Here is a 25,652-nt window from a genome sequence, read left to right on the forward strand (position 1 = left end):
TTTTAGTCCCCATTACAGTAAGAGCAATCCTGAAACCAAGTCTCCAGTCTGTTCAAAGCAAAATTAAAGTCATCAATCTGTCTTACTCAGAGAGAATTTCTTCGGCAATGATTTCATGACAAACCGATTGAGGCAGAAATCAAAAAATAAATAAATCAATCACTAGCACATGCACCGAATGACCGCAAGCCTTTGATGAGGTGCGATTGCGGCCCAACAGAGAGGTGAACGTGATGACAGGCCTCATGGATGTGGTTAGTCACAGCCGTATGTAATATAAGGTGTACTCACTCCTGGGCTCCCGCGGTCCGTCCACCGTGACCTTAATGGCTCTGTGGTAAGTGGCCACTTGCGGTGGGTTTGTGAATACTGTAATCGTCAGGGTGAAGCTCTTCCCTGTGCAAACACAGAAACATTTAAGGGCTTTACTCGGTGTCAAAGCAAGACTGAGCTCCTTGAGCTTATAATTCAGGGGATATTTAAAGATTTTGCTATTAGCGATAATGACTTCAGCATAACTGTATGTTTTATTTTAATGCTCTCACAAAGGAGATCATAAACAGGACAGTGGGCTGCTGGGAAATTGTGCAACGCTACACTGTGGCATCATCAGCAATCTAGACAGCTCACTTCCCTAAACACTGTTTCCAGACAATTTGTGCTCTCTGGTGGTTTAACACGGGGGAACAAGGTATTAACGTGACGCTCCAATGGTTCCTACTCATGAATGCCCCTGGTTTGCTGGGGAGACAGGAAGTAGTGGGTGGAATACTTTGGCAAGGCTGGGAAACAGCTGGCAAGACGCGTGGAATCTCAGCACCACACAGAAGCACAGATCTGCTGACACTGATTTCATAAGACTTATGATCATAAAATATAATTAAATACGACCAAATGGCTCTCATAATGTAAAAATAATTTGAACATATTGGTAATACAATATATGGCATGTCATCTTGCCCTGGAATCTTCTGAAAATCAAATAAATCTCAAGTGTCAAAAATCATGAAGCTTTAAGAATCAAGGAGCCAAAAGATTCCTGTTGCTATTTAATTCTTGCGTGTAATTCTTCACTTTTCCCCATGCAGGGACAACAATAAATAAGCTATTTGCAGGTTGGTCTGTCTCAAAAAGTGTTTTCAATTTGGCTCAACCAAAGTTTGGGGGCGTGGCTATCTGTTTGACTTTCAGCTGCGCTGTTCCGGAAATATTTTTTCCATTTATTTCTCCCATATGGATTTGAAAAAAGTCTTTGTTAAAGCGTTTTAAGCCATGAACCAAGCCAACCAGCTATGAGGTAAATCATAACTATTGAAGCTTGTTTCCGCCACTGAATAAAAAAAATTGAGATTTAAACTTGCAATTGCGAGTTATAAAGTCAGAATTGCGAGTTATAAAGTCCGAATTGAGTCAAAATTGCAAGTTTTTTGTGACTTGTGTGACTACATCACGCCATTATGACTTTATATCTCACAATTCTGACTTTTTTTCTCTGAATTGCGAGATATAAACACAATTATGAGTTATAAAGTCAGAACTGCATTATATAAACTCACAATTCTGAGAAAAAACGTCAGTCTTTTTTCCCTATCAATTGGACACAACACGCAATTGTGAGTTTATATCTCACAATTCTGACTTTATATCACACAATTCTGACTTTATATCACGCAATTCTGACATTATATCACGCAATTCTGAGAAAAAAGGTCATAATTGCAATTGCAAGACAAAAAGTCAGAATTGTGAGATAAAAAGTCACAATTACCTTTTTTATTTTTTATTTCACGGCGGAAACAAGCTTCCATACATTACAAACTTCAATTTTAAAGCAACAAAGTATTTGAAAATCAGACAAAAATACAAAGGTACAAGACTGTTAACGGCTTTAGTGAGGGGAAAAACTACAATCCCATGAAGCATTGCGAACAGCATAACCAGATAAAAAAAATGGTACATAAATATGAAAGTACTCATCATTTAAAAATGTTGATTATATATTTAAAAACAATATATTTTAAGTTATATATATATATATATATATATATATATATATATATATATATATATATGTATGTATATGTATATGTATATGTATATATATATATATATATATATATATTCATTCAAATACTCAAATTTGGCATTCAAATACTTAAATATTTGTGTGTATATATATATATATATATATATATATATACACCCACACACACACACACACACACACACAAATATTTAAGTATTTTGAGGGAGAAGGAAGGCTCAGTTACACCATTCACGTGAGAGTAGGTGGAGCTAGGAGCTCTTTTGGCGTGTTTTGCTTGTGGCGACTCTCTGATTGGTGAAATTTTCTGTACAGCATCATGGCTAATGTAGTTTTTCCACCACAAATTCCGCTGTTAAACACGATTATTTTAAAAATTAGTTGACAGGCTGACGGCTTCAACTGAAACAAATACCATTGATTAACAACCTCATAGCTCAGGGTTTGTTTATAAATTTCTCTATGGAGAAAACAATTGGAGTTTTTATTTCTGAAACCCGAATGTTGCTCTATATGGCAGACTGGAAAAATCGTTTTTTTAATTTTTTTTTATTTCGTGCAGTGATTCTAAAAGCACAGAATTTAACGCTTTACCCCCAAAAAATGATCTAAGCAATATGTAAAATTATCCAACACACAAAAGACTGCTACACAGGCACCTAAGTTGCCGTCGATGGTATGAGAAACCTTAGTGCAGAACGCACACAGACCTGTAATTTAATGAGTGCATTCTTACCGCCAATGCGGTGATGTGGTTTCACAACGGTGTTGGCTCGTAACTGATAGCTCAGTACACAGACTGACTATAATTATTCTAAGAATGTCATGTGTCCCGGTGTGACCGCGTGCCTCCGTTACCAAATCTCCCTGGAGGATTTCTCCACATGACATTGCGCAAGTGTAGATAAACACAAAATGATTACTCTTAATAGAAAAACGCACGGTTGAGATAATGTAATCTGGAATATGGTAAGCCTGTTTAAACAGAAGTAAACTTGTTCATTGTTTGAACATGCTTGACTGAAGTTCCTCATGATGTTCAAAACCTTATGATGTAAAAGTTTATGCAAAATACTTTTGTAGATAAATACACTGTAAAAATTATTTTCATAATTTGTTATCACAATTGTAATCACATTTTTTCTTTTGTCAAATCAACTTAGATAATTAATGTGGTTCAGATAACACAATATCTTGGGTTTCTGTTGATTAAACCAATCACCTTCATTGTATTAACTCAAATTTTTTAAGGCAACCAGGTAACTTACTTTATGAAGTTTACCATACATCATTCCAACACTTTGGATATTTCATGATTTGATAGCAATCAATATTCTAACACGAAAGCAGTAATAATAAAAAAGGTGTGGCCAAATTTTTGAGTGACAGTTAAGCTCATTTTGATTTTCTGCACAAATGCAAACCACCCTGGATATAAATACATTCCCAATGTAACCTGCATGATAAAGGACTTAAATAATTTCAACAATCAGAAAACTATCTAAATATTTCTCAAAAAGTGGACTGACCTCTTCCGCTTCGACCCACAAAGCGCAGGTCATTGAAGCGGGCCACCTGGTTCTTCATAACTCCTGAGGCATTCCTGAGCTCAGCTGAATAATTCTCATCATTCCCAGCCATCACTGTGACCACCGTCCCATCAGGAACCTCTCCCAGGGCCACCACCTGCGGACAGGACCATGATGCAACGCTTCAAACAGTGCATGTGCGCATATGCAAGAGCTTCTTCAGACAGATCCTGTGACTTCTGATTATTATTTAATAGCAGGATTACATGCAAACAATTGAAGATTGTTTGTATTTATGCAGATTTAACATGGAAAGAATTTTTTTTGTTTAAAGTTTTAACTTTTAATGCATTTGGGTTTCAATGCATGATTGAAGGTGTTCACTGTAAAAAAAAAAATAATTTTCATGATTTGTTATCACAACATTTTTTCTTTCATCAAATCAACTTAGATAATTTATGTGGTTCAGATAACATAATATTTTGAGTTTCTGTTGTATTAACTCAAATTTTTAATTTCACTGAACTCAAAATTTTAAGGTGACCAGGTAACTTACTTTATTAAGTTAAACCAACAATTCTTTTTCACAGTGTTGACATAAAAATAATAATTTATTAAATAATTTATTGCATGTCTATGCCGTCTGACTTTCTATCATTATTGTTATTTAACATTTTAAAATTGAATCAGACTGCATTAGTACAGTGGGTACATGAGTCAGCATATTGCACCTAAAGCGATATATTTGCATATGAGCTTGAAATTCTATTTCATCATTACTAATCTAGCTACTAATCTGGCAATTACATAATAGCTAACCACACCTGCACAGGCCTGACCATAAACATGAGCCAAGAGCAATGATTCTGCCACAGGCCAGAATTGCACATCAAACAGTGAATAATGCCAGAGCAGTGTCATTATTTCTTATTAAATGAAGCTTTGTTCCAGTAAAGTCTCCTCTGCTTATAAAGAAAAAAATTCTGTTCACACACTCTTACTAGAGTATAAATGGTACAAAGGCACAATTCAGTCGACTGACACACTAACTATCCATGACAAAATAGACACATTCAGCAAAACTGACTGAAATTAATACAATTATATGAAGTACTTTTTGTTTAAATTTAAGCCTTAGGGATAGCAAAGAAATTAGTATTATAAATAATAACAAAAATATACAAGTAATCTCAATTCCTAGCACATGCTACACTATTATGTATTATTAATAATGTTTAAATATGTTTTATTAAATTAAGACATTATATTATTGTAATTCTATTCTTATTTCTCAGTGCAGTCAGAAGTGTTAAAACATGGAAAATTTGACAAGCACAAGCTTCACATTTTTCACTTGACAAAGTTATGCCAACCTAAAAACTAACACACAATAATCGCCGAAACACTTTACATTATAGCTAGCACATAACTATGACATATAAAGTCACTCTAATAAATTAGCTACTACAATTTATGTAGTCATAAAGACTAACGCATTTTCCAAGAGGAATATTTTAAAACAAGTTCTTACCTTAAACGCAACCGGTAGGGTTTTATTACACCTCCAATGAGAAGGCAAAACCGAGCAGAGAAAGTTTGGACTGTCGGTCCGAACCAGTTCGGCGGGGTGGTCGGCGATGATCTCGGCCATGGAGCGGTTCTCTTGCGCGCGGAGTCTTGGCACCACCGCGCTGTCATGCTGCTGTTGCTGCTGCTGTCCTGCGCTCGAGTTCACATCATTCATCTTCACCGACACCGGCGGACTGAACCTCCGGCCGGCGCTGGGATCTACGGGAATGCGCATCACAACAGTCTAAATTAGCCGAAGACTAACTTATGTCCTCTGTTTGCGTATATGGAGCGCCGTCAGTCCCTCTCCGTGCGCTCAGCGCTGCAGTCTGATGAGTTTGGGAAGTGCTGCGGGTTACACACACTCAACCAGACTTCAATTGGCGCTTTGCGCGCAGTCGTCATTAACTACGTTTCCTGTATTAAAAGGCGCTTAATTCACCGCCACAAGGTGAATGTGTACGGTTTAGTCAGGTCTCTGAAAAAAAGTTTTAAGATTGTATGAATCTTATCATAGTGGATTAGACAAATTGTCTAAAAAAAAACAAAAAAAATAACAGAAAACGTGGGTGTTATCCGCGTCACTAGAGCGCGTAATCACGCAATCGCTTTTACTCCGGATAAAGATGTATACAGACAGTCGGATTTCATCTCATATAAACAATATGTGTTATATTAGCCTCGATAATAATAAATATAAGGTGATGTTTTGTCTCTGGTGTGTAGGATCAGTGAAGTTCTCTCTAATAGCGCTCCCTGGAGAGCGCAGGATCAAATTAAGCTTTGAGGATGAAAAGAGCTCAGGAGGCGAAATGTTTGTTGCTTCCAATGTGGTTGGTCTTTGAAGACAGGGATTTCTCTTTTGTGTGGTTCATATAGTTCCAGCATCATGCAATCATTAGAGTGATGCCACTCAAACACGTGATGTCCCGATCACATCAAAAAAATTCAACTGAAGTCAACTCAACAGTATGATCATGCATATCTTTAGTCTATAACTTTGCCTGCATGTGAAAGATTAAAACTGCATTGCTATTATCACTTCTGTCTGAAATGAAACGGGAAATTGTCCCTGTGGGTCCTGAATAGATTCAATTACTGAATTATGAACATATCATATAATTTTGTTTTCCACGAAATCACTCGCAGAAAGGACATTAGGTACTTTTATGCACAGTGGCAATGGAATATGCATGCAAAAATGAAAAACCACACATGATGATTAAGAAGAACTTCACAATATTGACTTATATTGAGTATGTTGAGTTTTTTCAGACACTGGAAAAAGGCTAATTGGAAATTTTCAAATGTAGATTTAGAATTTTAGAAAGTAAGCTACCGATTTCACTTTATAGGCTATATCTATATCTGTATTGGTAATCTGCTGTCACATGTCTTAATAAAGGCACATAATTTAATGTCTTCACTATTATAGCCCATGAAAAACACGTTGACCTTTTTGTGACAACATGCCCCAATAACTATATTGTCACAACGGATCCTGCCATTAATATTCTAAGCTTTTTTTTTTTAAATCAAAATTTAACAGTAAAACAATTTATTTAACCGTAAAAATGAACATAAAATATCAAATTATTGTTTTGGCTGACAAATACTATAATTATTAAATGTATAACATTTAAAACACGTGACATCTTATAAAAAAAAAAAAATCCTATCCATAAAGAACAGCATTTAATTAAAGAAACTGAAATGGAGTTTAACTGAAAACGTCTCATATCTCAGTCTAAGAAAGTGTGACTCACAGAGCAACATGCTGGGATAATTTGAGTGAGCCATAATGGCAGAATATTTTCTGAATCATATTATACACTTTCAACACACACTTCTACCCCATAAAGCACAGACTAAATAGGCTGCAGTTTTAACACCCTTTGAGTTTCTCAAAGTATCCACACACAGTCTTCCACGTTCTGGCAGTGCAACTAAAATACATGTCATCTAATAACCCTAACTCTTCATCTCTCAGTGATACTGTAGATGGCAATCTCTCCCTCTGACTCGACAGGCTCACGGATTGTGATTAACTCAAGTCATAAGTGTTGCAATATGTTTCACACATTTAAAAAATCATTGGAATAATAGGTCCATAATTTTGATGGAAACACAGACACAGCCAATAAACAAAATAGGATATAAACAAAGCATCTAATTATCCTTGGCAGAACCCTGCAAGAGAAATCAAACTGGCTCACTCGGTGACAGCCGTCAATCAAAATTTTGCTGAATGTTTGTCTTGGGACCTCCTTCAGCTTAACCTAATATTTCAGTAGTACGGAAAAGCATATGCTTTAAACATGTTCCTGAAGAGAAGAAAAAATGTGAAAGAACATAAAGAACAACCAAGACATTTACAATATAGTATCCTCCAGCAAACACCTTCAGATCCTATTTGCCATTTTGTCATGAAAAACAACAACAAACCAACCGAAAGCAACTGCAAAACTAACAAAATCAAAAGTGATGACTGCTTGTTTAGGAATACATATTCATAACTACAGCTAGAAAACAAGGTAAAGTAGCTTAGTATTGCTCGCATAAACTGTATGAAAGTCTTGCAGGGTGGCATGAGTGGGGGTGGCGATGGTCTCTTGGGTACATTGCGAGTCTTTTGTATGTGGGAGGCATAGAAAAAGCTTCAGGAAGCACTGACATGCATCTGGCACATCGTTAAGACAGAGAAAAAATTGGTTGAGTTATACAAGTTGCGATTGAATTACATGCCTCTCCGTTTGCCCTGAGCACCAAAAATGTGTTCAAGATTGCCCAACGTTATTAAAGATCAATTTTCAATTCCCAAAAAGATAAATCAGAGTAGATATAATTGAATTCACAAAGGTATTATTCCAACAGTTTGCCTGATTTTTGTTCAAATCTCAATCACTGATTTGTTTGGGAAATAAAATCAATCTTGATGAAAATTGATTAATAATTCCTCGTAGATGGATGCCAAACAGTCCCTGCATGTGAGATTCATGGCTATCAATGAAACAATGATGCAAATAAAACTTAATAAGAGAAATAAAGCAACTGTCAACATGTCTAAACAGAGAGGCGTGTTAAATCATATACACCACGAGATATCAAAGAGCATTTATCACATCTGAATCCACTTTGCCGGTACAGTATGGCCGCCATCTGCCAGCAATATCAGCGTGGAGCGAACGCACGTGATTTGAGTGCCTCGAGAGCTCTGCCCACTTCTTTTTGGGCGTCTCGTTTGATCTCCTAATGAGCCAAACGGAGCCCACACAGCTGGCTATGATGTGCTACAAAGATGAGGGGTTAGAAGGCATCCACCGAGCAAGAACCCGGGATTACCACGCGCGCGCTATTCCGAGCTGCTCGTCACCAGACACTCGAGCTGGATTTGAACCAGCTCAAACGCTGATGATGTGATAAGCCGAACGTAACCGAACCCTTATCTGCTGATGTCGTGATACGCCGAGCTGACAGCGTAATCCAGCGCGGGTTGCTCATCAGAAACGGCTGCAAGAGGCCGGTTTCAACACAACCAGACAAGTAGTCATGCAAAAAAATCCGGCAGCAACACTTGCCCCCCTCACGGCGAATTATAAGTGATGACACGAGACAAAGAAACCATTGTTGACTGGTAATGTAAACACGAAGAGACACTGAGCTCCAGGGCTTTAATGATATCCAAATGACTCCAATTCAGATTCATACAGCCCTGGAATTATGTAACGTGCTACATGAGTGTTTTTCTCCGCTTCTTTCTCGTCCTGCATTCTTTCGACGGTTGAGAGGAAAAGTACAGCCACTTAAGTCCCTGGATCAGGGCTCCATTTCACAGTGGTGCATTTTTTGAGACACTTAATTATGGCTTTATGTGGGGAGCAATTTGATGGGGCTATGGCGGCTTCCAATTTTAAATAGTTACTTTCCATCCTTGGCACGCTTCACGAGAACATACGCGCGCGCGAGCGGGACGGTGATGATTCGTACGCAGAATTCATGGCCTTACCTCATCAGGAAGACCTTCTCAACATCCTTTCAACCCCCAGATTTAATCTGAGCCTATAATTGCCGTTTTGTCATTGACTGGTCAGTGACATCATCACTGCAGACGAGATCTTCAGTATTTGAGTTGCCAGTGAGGCACAAGAACTGGCTCAGAGTGCAAATTGGAGCCGTGTTTTGGTCACGAATTTCAGGAACACAACGTTTTTTTGGATGTGCGCTGTGTTCGTTATGGAAAGTGGAGTGGGGGGCCTGTGGTGGTGATGGAGAAGTGGGGGCTGGTTTTGGGTTGGGGGGGGGGGGTTGCAGGCTACAAAGACAATTTCCTTTTTGCTCTCATTGGCATGACTGTCTGCCGCCTCTAGCCTTCATGGAGGTCCTTAATTGAGATCACTTGTACATAAAAATAGGAACAGAAAAGGAACTTTTGCGGCTTGTGAGGGGGAAAAGCGGAATAAAAAGGCTGGTAATATGTGACAAAGGCTCCCATTAAAATACCCGTAACACTTAAGTATAAGAGATTGAGGGCCGTTGCTATGGTGACAGCTCGGAGATTTATTATCCTCCCCGACTTAAAGCAAGCATGCGACTAGTTGTGTATCAGTTCAGTTCCCCACAGTGAACTGTGTGTTGAGAATCTTGCCACACTGACATTCCATTGAGGCCTACTTTATAATGGGAACTTGGGGCAGGTAAAAATACATTCTTTATAAATATTGAAACAAAAAATATTATGTATATATAAACTGAGCTTGAGCATGTATTTTCACCTGCTGCTTGCAAACGTCTTCACATGACCAGTTAACCAAAGCAACAGTAGGCTGTTTGATCATTTTTTTTTTTTTTTTTTTGACAAAAACATAACTATTGTCATTTAACAATGTTATATCACAAAACATACATTAAAGATTTCTAAAAAATAAAAAATGGATTCAAGATATTTTAAACTCTGAATTCACAGTACTAATAAAAGAGCAGGCAAAAAGTACCCGAATAACCTACTACTTCTGGAGAGATTCTGAAGTGTGCATTCGTTGGACACTTTACTATCCCTCAAGGCCACAAGACAGGATTTATGAATGGCATTGTAGCGACGCAACTGACGTTGGTAGATCACATGACAGTGATAACATGGAGAATGTGGTACGTCCAGATTACATTTATACTACACAAATACATACTACACTGTATAGAACACTTTTTGTAGTGGTCACAAAGTAGTCACTTATTCAAAATAAGCATCTACTCAAGAGAGTATGCGATTTCAGATAGTTTTTATGTCACTTTATGAGTCATTGAATCACTCAAACAATTTGTTCAAATCACGGATTCATTCAGGAACAAAAGTGACCGTTTTATGAGTGAGTCATTGAATCATTCAATCAACCGATTTGTGCAAAAGACTGGTTCATTCAACCACACCGTTAGGCCGCATGTCCACCAAAGCATTTTTTCTCGAGGATAGCGTGTTCTTCCAATTGTTTTCAATGGGAGCACTGTGTTTTTAAAACGCCAGCAGCGTGATGAGGCGCTGAGTGTCTATTTCATGCTGTGCACTGAGCGCTGGCCGTTTTTTACCAGTTGCTGAGAGATGAAGAATGTTCAACTTTGGGTAAAACGCAACGCTCATCACTGTCACTCCAATCACAGTGGAGGAGGGGCGGGACAAATACCACACCGACCAACCGCTACATACTGCTTGTACTACGGTAACAGATGATAACAACAAGCATAAGGCCGTGTGTCCACCAAAGAGTTTTTTTTCCAGCGGCTAACATACTTTTCCAATTGTTTTCAATGAGAGCGCCGCGTTTTTTAAACACCAGGAGCGTAACGAGGCGCCGAGTGTCTTTTACACGCTCAAGCGCTGAGCGCTCAGCGTTTTCTACCGGTCGCCTTGAATTGAAGAATGTTCAACTTTGAGTAAAACGCTGCACTCATCACTGTCACTTTTTAGCCAGCCGTCCAATCAGAGTGGAGGAGGGGCGGGACAAATACAAAAGCGACCAACTGTCACAACATTCTTGTTGTACAACGTCATCAACAAGCAGAAAAATGAAAAAAATGGATGAGTAATTAATATTGCTGGTCTCCGAACATACATAGCAAGTACTCTACATTGTGTCGACATTTTTAGTCTGAAATAAATTATCTGCGAAATCAGTTACAAGTAACAGTGCCGTGGATATTCCAAGCGTCTCAACTGAAATAAATGCTGCACTGCTGAAGCGCTCTCAAACGCTCACAGCTGGGCGTTTTCAGCAGAGTGCCTAGCGTTTTCAGCTGGCTAAAAATGCTTTGGTGGACACACGGCCTAATAACGGAACAAAATAATCTAAAGCAAGAGCCAGAGCAAACACTTTACATTGTATCGACATTTTTATATAGAAACTATCTGTGAAATGAGATACTAGTAACACTTAGCAAGCAAAGTGTCTCAACTAAAAAAAAAATGCTGCACTGCTGAAGCGCTCTCAAGCGCCCACAACTAGGAGTTTTCAGCAGAGCGCCTAGTGTTTTCGGCTAAAAATGCTTTGGTGGACACACGGCCTTACTGTGTGTTGCTTGGGATGCAAAACAGTTAATTATGCCAAGGCTTTGTTTCTAACTATTTGGTGCAGCACAACAGCAAAATATATAAATAAATGTAACAAGTAAAATAAAATAATAAAATAAAAAACAAAGCTTTGCAATGCTATTTGTTTTGATATTTTCTTCAAACACTTTTGGTGGGAACTATATGTAATTTCATATATAAAAAAAGAAACATTCAGCCTACAAAAAGGGTCTTCCTTTTACATGCTTAGGTTAGGTTGCATTTCCACCTGATATCTGCTGTGTAATTGAGCGAGTGTGGATTAGTGATTTATTCAGCAGAGTCGGAGGAATAATCAAGGGATCAGTCTAAAGCAGACCCTCACACGAGGCACTCCTGGACGAGGGTCGGGTATCACTTCTGTACAAGAGCGTGCTTATTTTGGACCAGATTAACCTTCAGAATTCCACCTCACACTTTCCCCTTCCGCTGTGGATTGCACGGGTCTACTTCCTCTCTGAAACGGCCTGGTTATAGTTGAAAAATATTTATAGTTATTACACTGTTCTCATGTATCCACAGTCAGTTAGTTCTATTTTGTGTGCAAGGTAAAACTAATAACAGATTTATGTGGGGGGATTTCACCTCATCCCGCAGTAGATTGAGGATGATTTATTGGCTGTATAATGTGAACTACTGATGGATTGAGTAACTAGAGGACAACCCAAACAGGCAGGTATCCAGAAAGCAACTCGCAAGGGAGCTATCACCTATCACCTCACTGCTGTACAGCACTGGCTTTATTTCCCTGTTTGGATGCAGGAGGGCTTGTGCTCAGGTGTTTAAAAAAGAAAAAGTCTGGATGAAAGGGAAAAAAGGGAAAGTTGGGATATTACCGCAGCTGCAAAAAGTTGCTTTCTCTTGAACGTAAACCTTAGGAAGGGGGTAAAATATAACCTGGCCATATGTGCACAGCAGTGGATTAAATGAATTATTCCAGGACGTCAAAAATCTGTGGAACCAGGTGATTTGCTTGGCTACTAGTCTGATATTTCTTATGCATAAAAATAAGGCTGCCATTGTTTGCTCGAAATCGAATCATTCTCATGGGGAGCGAACCTGTCCAGCTCTCTATTCTTTCAAGACATTTCAACTAGAGTTGGTCGTTCCCAGTGCTTAAGGGAAAAAGGTAATACAACCCAAAAACCTAAGGAAAAAAATTAGTCTTCTCAGTCTCCGACTCTCGTGATGGTTACTGCAACAGGCTAAATGTGATAGCAGGGAGGTAATTGAGAGAAAATGCTACTGCAAGTATAGGGTAATGATACTGCCACAATGACTTTAGGGTTTGGGAATATTTTCTTTCGGAAACCGACTCCAGTCTGAACAGATTATATTCAACCTCTTTGAACTCTCTCCCTGTTAGAAGTCCCAAAAAAGAAACATAGTATATAGACATCTCTTTCTATATCCAGAGCATGATAAAAAGTTTTGGTTGCCCATTCTCTGTCCACACAAAAATGACATCCAGATATTCTTGAAGCACCCCTGAAGATAATATACAAGTGAACGGGTTCCAATAGATTGAAATGATTAATTACTTTTGCAGCTGTTTTTGTGCAGTTATACTGAAACAAAAGTCTTTGCTTCATACAAAAGTTTGAGCGATTTTTCTGTAGCAGCCAAAATGTGCGCCACATTTTGAAATCCAAATGATATCTAATTTAGGGTGTTGAACCAAACTCAGAAGAATTTTAACTCGTGAAGGAACATTTGACTGACTTCCCGAATCCCATCGGGAGAATTTATATTATTGGTAATCGCAGCACTTTAGGAGTGATACGCCTGTGGTTTGCCTGCGACATACCAGTGCAATCTAGACATTTTCAGAATTGAACAAAATGACTCTTTGGCATTTAACTGCAGGGATCTCAGATGTCTCAAATTCACTGTGTTGTGTTACTAGTTTTATTTAACTCCTAAACTGGGGGGGTTAAACAACAATAAAACTTCTGAATTATAAAAATTTGCTCAGTCTTACAGGATCATATGTTCGTTCTCTACACATCATGATAATTTAATTAACATTATTAATATGAAAGGATAAAAATACATTTGATGTGTTAAAAATATGAGCATCTTAAAATACAAGAGATGTTGTGACTAGAAAAAAATAATTGTTTTAATTATCCTCTTGAAGATCTCTTGAAGATATTAAGATCTTGATCTAGATGTGCAACACATCTAAGTCTAATTAAATCAGCTACTTTGCTGATTAAAAGCCCTGGAGGCGATCCAATCACACTAATTATACATGTTATTATGTAACGAGCTCTAGGGCCAGACTGTCTGATCTTTATAAAAACATCATTTTCACCAATTAACTGAAAATAAATCAGACAACAAAACAGAATAGGGTGATAACTTTCTGTACCTAAACATTAAACAGTAGCCTCCTATGAACTTCCCCTCGAGGAACTATAAATCAGTGGTTCACAACCAGTGAAATCAGTGTGTAAATGTTCTCGACACAACAAGTGCAGGTTTGTTCTGATTGGTTTGCTGATGACAGCAAAAATAAAACACTAAATGCAAATGATATGCAACTTTTCTTATTTAGTATCTCATGTACATTTTTAAAACAAGTTTGCTTCTACACTATCTTAAGCCCTGAATCAAAACCAGTTGAGGAAAGCTATAATGTTTGAACTAGTGCCGTCAAAACGATTAATCGCGATTAATCGCATCTAACATAAAAGTTTGTTTACATAATATGTGTATGTATATATATATATATATATATATATATATATACATACACACACACACACATAATATGTAAACAAACTTTTGTTAGATGCGATTAATCGAGTGCTGTCAAAACAATTAATAGCGATTAATCGCATCTCATAAAAGTTTGTTTACGTAATATATGTGTTTATATATTATTGTATTTATATATATATTATTTATATAACACACACAATATGTAAACAAACTTTTATGTTAGATGTGATTAATCGAGAGTTGTCAAATCATTTAATCGCGATTAATCACATCTAACATAAGTTTGTGTTTACATAATATGTGTTTATATATATTATTGTATTTATATATATTATTTATATAAATACACACACATATGTAAACAAACTTATGTTAGATGCGATTAATCGAGTGCTGTCAAATCAATTAATAGTGATTAATCACATCTAACAAAAGTTTGTTTACGTAATGTGCTTATATATATATTATATTTATATATATTATTTATATATATGAATACACGCACACATATGATATGTAAAACTTATGTTAGATGCGATTATCAGGATTAATCGATTTGACAGCACTTGATTAATTGCATCTAACATAAAAGTTTGTTTACATAATATGTGATTATACATATAATATTTATATATATTATTTATATATATGAATACACACAATATGTAAACAAACTTATGTCAGATGTGCTGTCAAATCGATTAATCGCGATTAATTGCATCTAACAAAAGTTTATGTAATAAATGTGTCACATAAATAAATAAGCATCTATATATATATATACACACTCATATACACACACACACACATAATATGTAAACACAAACTTTTATGTTAGATGCGATTAATCGATTTGACAGCCCTAGTTTGAACGTAATTACTTGACAAGGAATCAATAGCTACAGTATGTAGACCCAAACACAAAAAGAACTGCACACAGCATGACGAAACGTCGCCACAGGGTCGAGGTGAAGGCAAATAGCAGTAAAGAGCTGGCTTCGTTAGACTTGGGTTAACCGTACTGTAATTTTGAAGCCCCGAGGAGTGTCCCAGCGGCCATTTGGTTGCTGTTTACCAGAGAGATAAATTCCACTGTGCCTGTAGGGGAAGGTCATGGGCAGTGCGTGGGCTGAGTGTGTATACCGGTGGTCAAGTGTAGGCTGGTATGAACATGTGGCTAGAGCGTGTTCACATATATGTGGGACTGTTTTAAGGACTATTTGAATTCAGATGAGAACAAGCTGCTTTGTTTCCACAGAGGGTCTTCTGTTCGTTTGTGATTTAAAGAAATTTCTGATCTTGTTAAATTGCAAACCAACATGATGTCAGTAAGATCAAACATATAAAGTTGTGAGCATCTTTAGGAGGGACAATATTTGGTGACAAATTTATGTCTTGACAGTCTTTGGCAGTCATTTTTTTTTATCTTATACTAACAACAATTACCACTTTTAATACACTGTTCCCATAGATTATTGTTTTTTTTTAAGTTGTGATTAATTTGAACTGTGGCACATAACAATTGAGAGACCAAAATATGACTGGAGAAAGCATATTTATGCATGTCAAGAATAATCCTCCCAAGACAATATTGTCTTTCTTCTAAAGAACAAAAAAAAAGACATTAAGAAGAAAAACACATGAAGCGCATTTTCTCACAGAGAGTATCTGTCGTCACTAAGAGTTCGAGGAAAATAGCCGAGTTTCTGTTCACATGTTTCTGGTCACACTCTAATGGTTAATAAACAAAACTGCATGCGTCTTGCGGAAGAAAACTGTAGCCAGAGCTACTTCTCTCTGTTTACGTCTATGACGAGTCACGCAGGTACTGGGCTACTCCGCAGCGGTTAAAATAGTCCGGATATAAACACTTATTATAGGCATACCGCAATGATTCAGGATAAGACAAAACATGGTTTGGAAGATGGATTCATGATGTACTCACTCATTATATACATTTTGTTTTAAAAAAAGTTGTGTACCTTTAAATTCATCAAAAGTGGCAGTAATTTATAATGTTACAAAAGAGTTCTATTTCAAACAAATGCTGTCCTATGCATCAAAGAATCCTGGAAAAAAAATTATCACGGTTTCCACAAAATATTCATATTAATGATAATAAGAAATGTTTCTTGAGCAGCAAATCAGTATATTAGAATGATTTCTGAAGGATCATGTGACACTGAAGACTGGAGTAATGATGCTGAAAATTCAGCTTTGATCACAGGAATAAATTACATTTTAAAATACAGAAACAGAAAACTATGGAAGCTTGTTTCCACCATGAAAAAAAAAAAAAAAAAAAAAGGTAATTGCGACTTTTTATCTCACAATTCTTACTTTTTTCCTCGCAATTGCGAGTTTATATCTCACAATTCTGATTCCCGAGATATAAACTAACAACTGCGAGTTATAAAGTCAGAATTGTGTGATAAAAAAGTCAGAATTGTGTGAAATAAAGTCAGAATTGCGATTTAAAGTCAGAATTGTGTGATATAAAGTCAGAATTGTGAGTTATAACGCCAGAATTGTGAGTTATAAAGTCAGAATGGCAAGATATAAAAAATTCTGAGAAAAAAAAAAGTCAGAATTGTGAGTTATAAAGTCAGAATTGTGTGATATAAAGTCAGAATTGTGAGATATAAACAATTCTGAGGAAAAAAAAGTCAGAATTGTGAGTTATAAAGTCAGAATTGTGAGTTATAAAGTCAGAATTGTGAGATATAAACAATTCTGAGGAAATAAAGTCAGAATTGCGATTTAAAGTCAGAATTGTGTGATATAAAGTCAGAATTGTGAGTTATAACGCCAGAATTGTGAGTTATAAAGTCAGAATGGCAAGATATAAAAAATTCTGAGAAAAAAAAAAGTCAGAATTGTGAGTTATAAAGTCAGAATTGTGTGATATAAAGTCAGAATTGTGAGATATAAACAATTCTGAGGAAAAAAAAGTCAGAATTGTGAGTTATAAAGTCAGAATTGTGAGTTATAAAGTCAGAATTGTGAGATATAAACAATTCTGAGGAAAAAAAGTCAGAATTGTGAGTTATAAAGTCAGAATTGTGAGTTATAATGTTAGAATTGTGAGTTATAAAGTCAGAATTGTGTCATAAAAAAAAATCTCGCAATTCTTAGAAAAGTCAGAATTGTAAGATGCAAACTCGCAATTGCGAGAAACAAGTCAGAACTGTGAGAGAAAATTTCGCAATTACCTTTTTTATTATTTTATTTAGTGGTGGAAACAAACTTCCATAGAAGGCAGTTATTTTAAATTGCAATAATATTTCACAATATTACAGTTTTTACTATATTTTGATCAAATAAATGCAGCATTGGTGAGCATAAGAGACTTCTTTTAAAATCTTTCCAACCCCAAACTTTTTAATGGTATCCCATGAGTTTCTACCTATGCAGAATGTTAGAAAATATCCACTTATGAAGTTTGATGGTTAGAATGCCATCTATGTAGCCAGCAGGCAGTGAGGCAGCTCACTAAGTTTTGGAAGAGAGCCAATGTGGAAAAAAAAAAAAAAAAAAAAAAAGAAAAAAAAAATTCACAATATGCTTTAAATCCTCTGGGAACTTTCTTGTTAAATCAGTGTTTTGCCATTCTCTCGCCTAAGAGAACAGACAATTCCATTTCCCACATACACATCAAAACAACACAGAGGCACGCACGCCACCAACAAATCAACTAATGTGCTGTAATTATATGTTACTGCTTTGAAGAGTATAGTATTTGCTGCTTGTGCATATTTACCCCTACTATTCAAAGAACATTAAAGAGCATCTAAAATAAAACACAGGAGGACATACACAAGATTTGCTGAAGTGTAACAGACCTATTTAGGCAAACACGAATGTTCCTCATGAGTGACTGAAGTTTAAAGTGCTGTTTTGGAGGCTTTCTCTCTCTCTGTCCTGTCTGAATACGTGTTGAGTAAAAGTGAATAGAGAGCCCAGCCCCTTCGTTCCCCATGCATGGATTTCCCAGCATCCCTCAAGACACCTCAAACACTGTTAGTGTGACATCAAAGGCAATTACCGAACACAGTGCCAAGGTGTGTGCTCTCCCTCTCTGGGCTTTGTGCCGCGCACATATTTCATTTCGGCCTTTGTGAAAGTGTGTGTGGGCTGCTGTGGGCGGGAACGCCTCCCAGAAACCTTTGTGTCCGGTGCAGGACACAGCGCAGGTGGCATGTCAGTGATTCAAGGGGGTTTTTACAACAGATAGGGCCTTTTGTGCCGAGTGTGATTGAGCTATCGCGTTTAAACGTGTGGGAGGAAACAAGACGACGGCGGTGAAGACAACACAAAGGCCTCCACCGAAGCAGATGGGTGGTGTCTGATCTAGCCGTTTGTCTCTTGTGACATACTGCTGCACCAGCTCAGAGGCGCAAGGTGATCCCTGCCTTTTTTACTTCTTCCTGTTCGTGTCACTGGTCCACTCAGATTACAGCATTAGGCTTGTGTGGGCGTCTGCTGCCAGTACTGGTGTCCCACTGCCAACAAACTACTCTTCAGGTGTGCAACTGATCCATTTAACACCTCTACCCTTAAGGGGGTGTGTCGGCTGGTAATTGAACCAAATTAAAGAGATGGTACCTGTTGCATCGTGACGCTATATGTCCAACCTTTGTAATTTCCGGAGCTCAGTCTGTGCATATGTTCTGACCATGACAAAAGGGATCGATTTCATGCTCTTCAACTGTATGACTAAGTGCATTAATCAAATTACCTCTTCCTTTTCTCATTCATCAGTTCCTACCAGCTTCATCGGGAAGATCAAAGGCCGGTGTCGGACACTATAATACATCTCACCCAAAGTGTAGAGTAACTCTTTAATCAAAATTTAACAGACTTTATTTATTATTTATCTATCTAATTCATTATTTATTTACCTATTTATCTCATAAAAACCTACTATTAGGGCACTATTGCATATAATTTTAGCTTGGACTAATTTCAGTGGACTTCTGAAAGGAAATTTATGTTCCAAACTTGTATGACCCTCTTTCTTCAAAACACAAAAGTAAAAATGTTGGATCTCCATGGCCGCATTTACATTATATTATTCAAGTGACCCAGTTATGATTTTATTCCCTCCCATGTGGCACAGATCAGATATGATCCATGAACGTGTAAGTAGGGAAAAAGCACATGGATTCCGATATTCACAGATCAATTTCAGGCCTCATTCATATGTGGATCAGATATTCCCCTGTCAATGCGAGTCGTACGTCACTGAAAAAGCTACAGTGGCGAATGACGTCAACCAAAGACCCTTTAAGACAAGTCATTTCACTCGACGGCCATCTTTGAAATGCCACCCAGGCATGCAAGTGCAGCTCCTATCTCTTTGAATGGGGAAACATTAAATTCTTCAAAGCTGTTTGCAAAGCTTTCAATTAAATTTCATATTTGATTTCACCAATGAAATCTGACAACAACTGTCTCATAAATTTTGTTTCGAAACGCTCGAATCATGACAAAAAAACCTGTATTTTTTCAGGCCGGATCAAGCTAATGCGCATGCGCAGTCCTAAGTGCGTGTCTCTATAGGAAGCGTGCATCTGACTATAGGAACCGGAGCTTCTAACGGCTGCTGCAGTGACGCGACGACTTTACCAATCAGTGATTGGCTCTTATTAAGAAGGCGGGACTTATTCCGCCATATTGCACGGTGCACTTACTCCCATTCAAAACAATACAAGTGATGCGTCTTGTTTTATTTTATAGTCTTTGGACACCAATCGCGATCACATGACTTTTCAATGGCGCAATGGAGAACGAAGGCTCAACCTAGTGTTTTGCTGACATCACACCTTTTCGGCCTAAGCTTTTCTGGATCAGTACCTCTACCTTTGAAACGGAAACTCTCCAAAGCGAACTCTCAGGAAAAGTTCACTCTGGCTGCAAAACACCTTCATACTACCATTGGTCCGTGATGATAACGTGATAGGAGGTGTGCGCTGAGGCTCCTCCTTCTTTCATGTGGAACTCTTCTGACTCATTTCATCTGATGAGTCCGTCGAGGTAAGATCTCCGCGAGTGAAAACATGAACACACTGGAGAGTCGCTTTATAGGAGAAAATGAAGTTGTGCTTCTGATGAAATGAGGCACTGACATGTGTTTTTCATGTTTGATACTGTAAAGCTGCTTGCTTTTAAGCGATCTATTGAATAAAATGTCATATAAATAAACGCGATGTGACTTTACTGGAGTGCTAATTTGCAGGTGCTAACATACATGTTGTTGATCAGATGCTTTTCTTAGGCTTTCTACAAAAAATACTTGCCGTTTTCTCATTTTCGTTGTGTTAATTTTGTTACTAAGAGGAAAGTGCGCAGTACATATTTACATATTAATCTAAACGTCGCTGTCAGCAGTGTGGGCGGGGTCAGATAACAGTATATATCGCTATACTCACGTATTTCGAACTTCGTTTTACCTCTAAATGATGTTTTATTAACGTAGTTCGGGAGGAACAAAGTCAAATAAGCTATCTAATTATCACATCATCTCAACCAACTGTCAACAATCAGTAATCAACATATCTACCCAATCAGAATGAGTACAGGCATATATATAACCACAGTCAACTCACCCATGAATCCTCGAAACCACCCCGTCTCCTCACACTCACTTGGTTACTTCCTAACCTAAATAGGGGGGTGGAAGTACTGGGGGGGTACTCTGTGTTCGGGCCAAATACCGAGCTCGGAGCCCTCTCCCCGGACAGCACGCCAAATATGTTTACCATTTATTTTATCTGACTTATTTGTAAGTGTGAACTCGTGAAACGAAGAATAAAAAAGAACTTCGCCATGAGTATTTCGGGGCCTTCACCGTAGAAACAAACTACAGCAGAAAAAATAAACTAAGGAAACTAATTAGGAACACAGGCAAACGGGAACAGAGCAAACAAAGTGAAAAACAAATTAATTAATTTAATTATTAGTATTAAAAGGCAACTGCTCAGATTTTACCACCGGCTATCATATGACATCTCAAAAGCAAACCAGCCTCACTTTCATAAATGTAATTATATTTGTCAATAAAATTTTAATTTATAATTTATATGTTATTTTAGTTATAGAATTGGGCAACAGTGATCGAGGAGACTATAACCTCAAAGTCCTTTCACAAAAGGCGTAGTGTGCACACAAAACTCTACCTGACTATTAGCGAATGAATACACCCCAAGGACCATTCAATATCTAAAAATTGCTGTCGAAATTACATGTTTGCTCGCCAGCTACAATTAAATAGCTCTAAATGAATATGGCTTTGATGATATTTTTAGATGATCCTCTCTCTTTCACAGAAGCTGCAGCTCAGGGTCAGAGATTTTCCCCTCACTTCAATTACCTATTGATGAGAGGGCTTCCCTGCTCTGGCACTGCTGCGGAAAAAGCAAGTCTGGTTTGCTTTTAAGATGTCTCAGGAATGACGGCGGGCGGCGGGATCTGAGCAGACGATGCATGCAACAGAAGCTGTCTTTTAATACTTGTCTCAAATTATTTGAGATTCTCTGGAATGCTCATGGACTGAGAGTCACTAAACCGTCTTCTTTTCTTTCATCAGTCTATATTTTTAAAATATCTCTCTTGCATTCTCGCTAGATGATAATTGCTACCATGGGATAATTGTCAATATCGTAGCTCGGTTTTGATAACGAGCAACAAAATATGCCCTGGAGGAACCTAGCGAGGCTGTCTCATGCCACACATGTAGACAATTACTCCACACCCATCTGCCATTAGGCAGCGTTACAGAGAATGTTTTCTACTTAATTAAATCCAAATCTCTCAATAGTGGAGCCTGAATGAAATATAATGTGTCTGTTTGGGTCTGGTTTCTTTTTTTCCCTTCTTCTTTTTCTTCTTCTTCACTGGTCATGACATTTATCAGTTCACAAGAAAAGTTTAAAAGTATCTCAGTTAAGAATGTTGCTAAATATATAAATGCACTTATTAAATATATTTGCAAATATATAAAATGTGGAATGCAAGTCAAACCGATCAAAATTCGGCGCCCTTGTCTACTACAGACACAAAGAGTTTTACAGCCACAGACACAAAAACTTTACAGATACCTCAATGCTGTATGTGTAAAATAATAATACTAACCTTTTATCTATTAATAAAATTAATCTTTTTTTCCCATCAAATTCTTTTAATAATATGTCCATCAAAACTGATCAAAATCTATTAATCAGATTTAATCTTGAGTCACAAAGTCGACTTGTACTTTCAGAGTACCCCCCCCCCCCCCCCCCCCCCCCCCCATGTTTATAAATGTTTTATATCTGGGTTCTCTAACATCTCACACAGAAGTAACTTCTTCCATGAAGGAAATTTAAAGCATGTTAAGGTAATGCTACTCTCAATTAAATATAAAGTATAGCTATTTAAAATCTCTCTGCATAAAATAAAACCACACATAAACTGAGGAGAGTGAGGGTCTCAGGTGGTCTTTTACTGTACATCTGCACATATCTGCACTAGCCACAATCAAGACATGCTCTCCTTTAGCAGGCGCTAAACTTTTCCCCCCGTCCTGTTCTCATCCTGGTCTACTCTCACCCCTGAGAGCATGCAGAGGGTCAGAGGTTAACATGCTAATAGATGGCGCTGATTGCTGCAAGTGGCTCTCGGTTCCCCGTTCGCACACGGCAGAGAACAGCACGCGTGCTGAGGGAGCAGGCCTCGCACAGCTGTGTTTGGAAAGCAGACATTCAGACTCGAAAACGGCTTTACAACATTTCTCTTGGAGGAATCGGCAAAACCCATAGATCAGAATGAATGGGCTCCCTTACTTCTCCTCCGTGACATGGGAAAGTCATTTTTTTTTATGCACAATATGGATTTGTGCTTGCCTGTTATTCTTGTGTATTTAATGTTTTTATATTTCCTACAATTTCAGACACTCTTTTTGTATATTGCTGCTCAGCATCAGGTGTCAACAAACATAATAAATTATAAATGAGTAGGATTTTCAGTGAGCATCACTAAAAAAAGCTTTATTTTCCAATATTTCAAATATATGCTCATATTTCAAATATATGCTCATATATGTGTGTGTGTATATATATATATATATATATATATATATATATATATATATATATATATACACACATACACACACACACATACATACATATGGTAACACTTTATTTTAGGGTTTAATTTTCACTTTTAACTAGTTGCTTATTAGCATGCATATTACTAGTATATTGGCTATTTATTAGTACCTTCAAAGCACATATTAATGCCATATTCTGAATGACCATATTCTACATCCCTTAATCCTTACCAATACCTAAACTTGAACACTACAGAAGCTACTTTACTTTAATGTGGTTCATATAACATATTTTGAGTTTTTGTTGATTAAATCAAATGGCCTTCATTGTATTAACTCAAATACGATTTCAATGAACTCAAAATTTTAAGGCAACCAGGTAACTTACTTTAAGTTAAACCAACAATTCTTTTTTACAGTGTGTGTGCATATATATATATATATATATATATATATATATATACACACACCAACAGCCAAGCAGTCTGAGAAAGAAGCTTACTAAAGATGTGCACACTGTATTCTTAATTAAATACATTTTGCAAAGAATATCTAGTGCATTTCTCAATTTTTGAAGACTTTAAGGTGACTTTCGCATCTGTAACCCTTCAGGGCTTTCAGCTTATACACACCCACTAACCTAACAGTCTATATCAAACATTCACTTATTTGCCTTAATATTGGATTTCATTCTCCTGCTTTTTGAAGCATATCCCAAAAAGCATGCATTACGTTTAAAATTACACTTCAGCACCTGAGCTTCCCTACATGCAGTCAGGCTTTACGATGGCATGGCCTAGCCGAATGTTTGTAAACATCAACACATGATTGTTGCTTCTCAAAACACAGTTCCTTATTATACAGTCTACCGCGTGGAACGGTCAAAAGCAGGGTGAAATCCTTGGGCACTTACCCCAGAAGAAGTTCTGCTGACATGAGGTCACAGAGCTAAAGAGGCTGTTAGATGCCATGGTCGCCACCGTTGGTCCCAAATTTCGCTTCTCTGCGGTTTTCGGTGACCCTTGACGCCTTTTAGGTTAGGAGTGTGCAGCGTGCCAGGGGAAGATGCAAAAAAGGAAAAAACATCCACAAAGAAATGCGTTTTTGTATCAACTATTTTCATGACCACAAGTAATAACCAGGTCTGGTTTAGGAAAAAAATGCAAAAATCTGTCGCCCTATTGGACAGGACGGAGCCAAGCTCACTGCAGAGGATAGTGCGGTTGAAGCGTACTTACTGGTTGGTGCGGTCCTCAAACCTGAAGTTGACCGGCGACAATTAACCATTTACGCGCCGCCGGCAGCCTCATGCAAAAATCCAGAGCCGAACTTTTCTGCGGTTCTGTGGTTGCTCGGGAGGTGAGCAGAGCCTTCACACAAACCCAAAGAGGCACGAGCCTTTAAAAAATCTTTTTTCTTTCCCTCAGAACACTGTCACTGGAGAAGCAGGGTCACATGCTTGTGACATCACTGGAGTCGTGCGGGCCAACTTTTTTGCTCCCTTCCTCCGCTGCCTTCCTCTGTTTTCCTTCTTCTGAAGACGCGTGGTTCGCCGGCTCTTCCTGGCACTCCGGAGAGGGAAGGGGTGGGTGTGATGCTGCTACTCATGAGTCATGAGGCTTCGAAGGGGGGCGTGAATGCTCAGCCTTCTCCCTCGACATGTGTGCGTACTTCTTTCCCTCCTGCTCTCTTTCTACCTCTCCATCCTTCTTAGCTGGTTGGCGTGCCGTAGCCTGTCTCTGCTGACCCTGAGGTGATGTGAGGAGAGCTGCTTATAATGTGGAAGGACTGTGTCTTAGAATACAATGCATCTAAATATGACACTTTTTTGGTAGTACAACCACCCTCATTATCACCTGATGTCATTCAACTACAGTAACATACACGGCCATTCAAAAGTTTGGGGTCTGTAAGATTTTTGCTTTTGAAAGAAGTCTCTTCTGCTCACCAAGGCTGCATTTATTTGATGAAAAATACAGTAAAAACAGCAACAATGTGAAATACTATTACTATTTAAAATAATTGTTCTCTATTTGAATATTTGTGATCAAAGCTGAATTTTCAGCATCATTACTCCAGTCTTCAGTGTCACAC

At 37.7% G+C, this 25,652-nt stretch overlaps 1 protein-coding gene across 5 annotated transcripts in view; it reads right to left on the reverse strand.

Moving 5' to 3' along the window:
• runx2b (RUNX family transcription factor 2b) overlaps positions 1 to 25,145 on the reverse strand; it is a 53,352-nt gene extending 28,207 nt beyond the window's left edge. Inside the window, exons 1-5 of one of the 5 annotated variants that reach the window (XM_051875608.1) lie at positions 24,797 to 25,144; positions 24,472 to 24,587; positions 5,105 to 5,361; positions 3,574 to 3,730; positions 292 to 396 (exon numbers count right to left, since the gene is read on the reverse strand). In XM_051875608.1, coding sequence (XP_051731568.1) covers positions 292 to 396; positions 3,574 to 3,730; positions 5,105 to 5,361; positions 24,472 to 24,529 — 577 coding nt within the window. In that variant the 5' untranslated portion in view covers positions 24,530 to 24,587; positions 24,797 to 25,144. Of the gene's footprint in view, positions 1 to 291; positions 397 to 3,573; positions 3,731 to 5,104; positions 5,387 to 24,471; positions 24,588 to 24,796 lie in introns of those variants that run through there. The other 4 variants (XM_051875605.1, XM_051875610.1, XM_051875607.1 and 1 more) reach the window with 4 other exon arrangements.
• Positions 25,146 to 25,652: the final 507 nt, after the last annotated feature.

The sequence above is a fragment of the Ctenopharyngodon idella genome, chromosome 20 (assembly GCF_019924925.1).
Source record: "Ctenopharyngodon idella isolate HZGC_01 chromosome 20, HZGC01, whole genome shotgun sequence".
Lineage (NCBI taxonomy): Eukaryota > Metazoa > Chordata > Actinopteri > Cypriniformes > Xenocyprididae > Ctenopharyngodon > Ctenopharyngodon idella.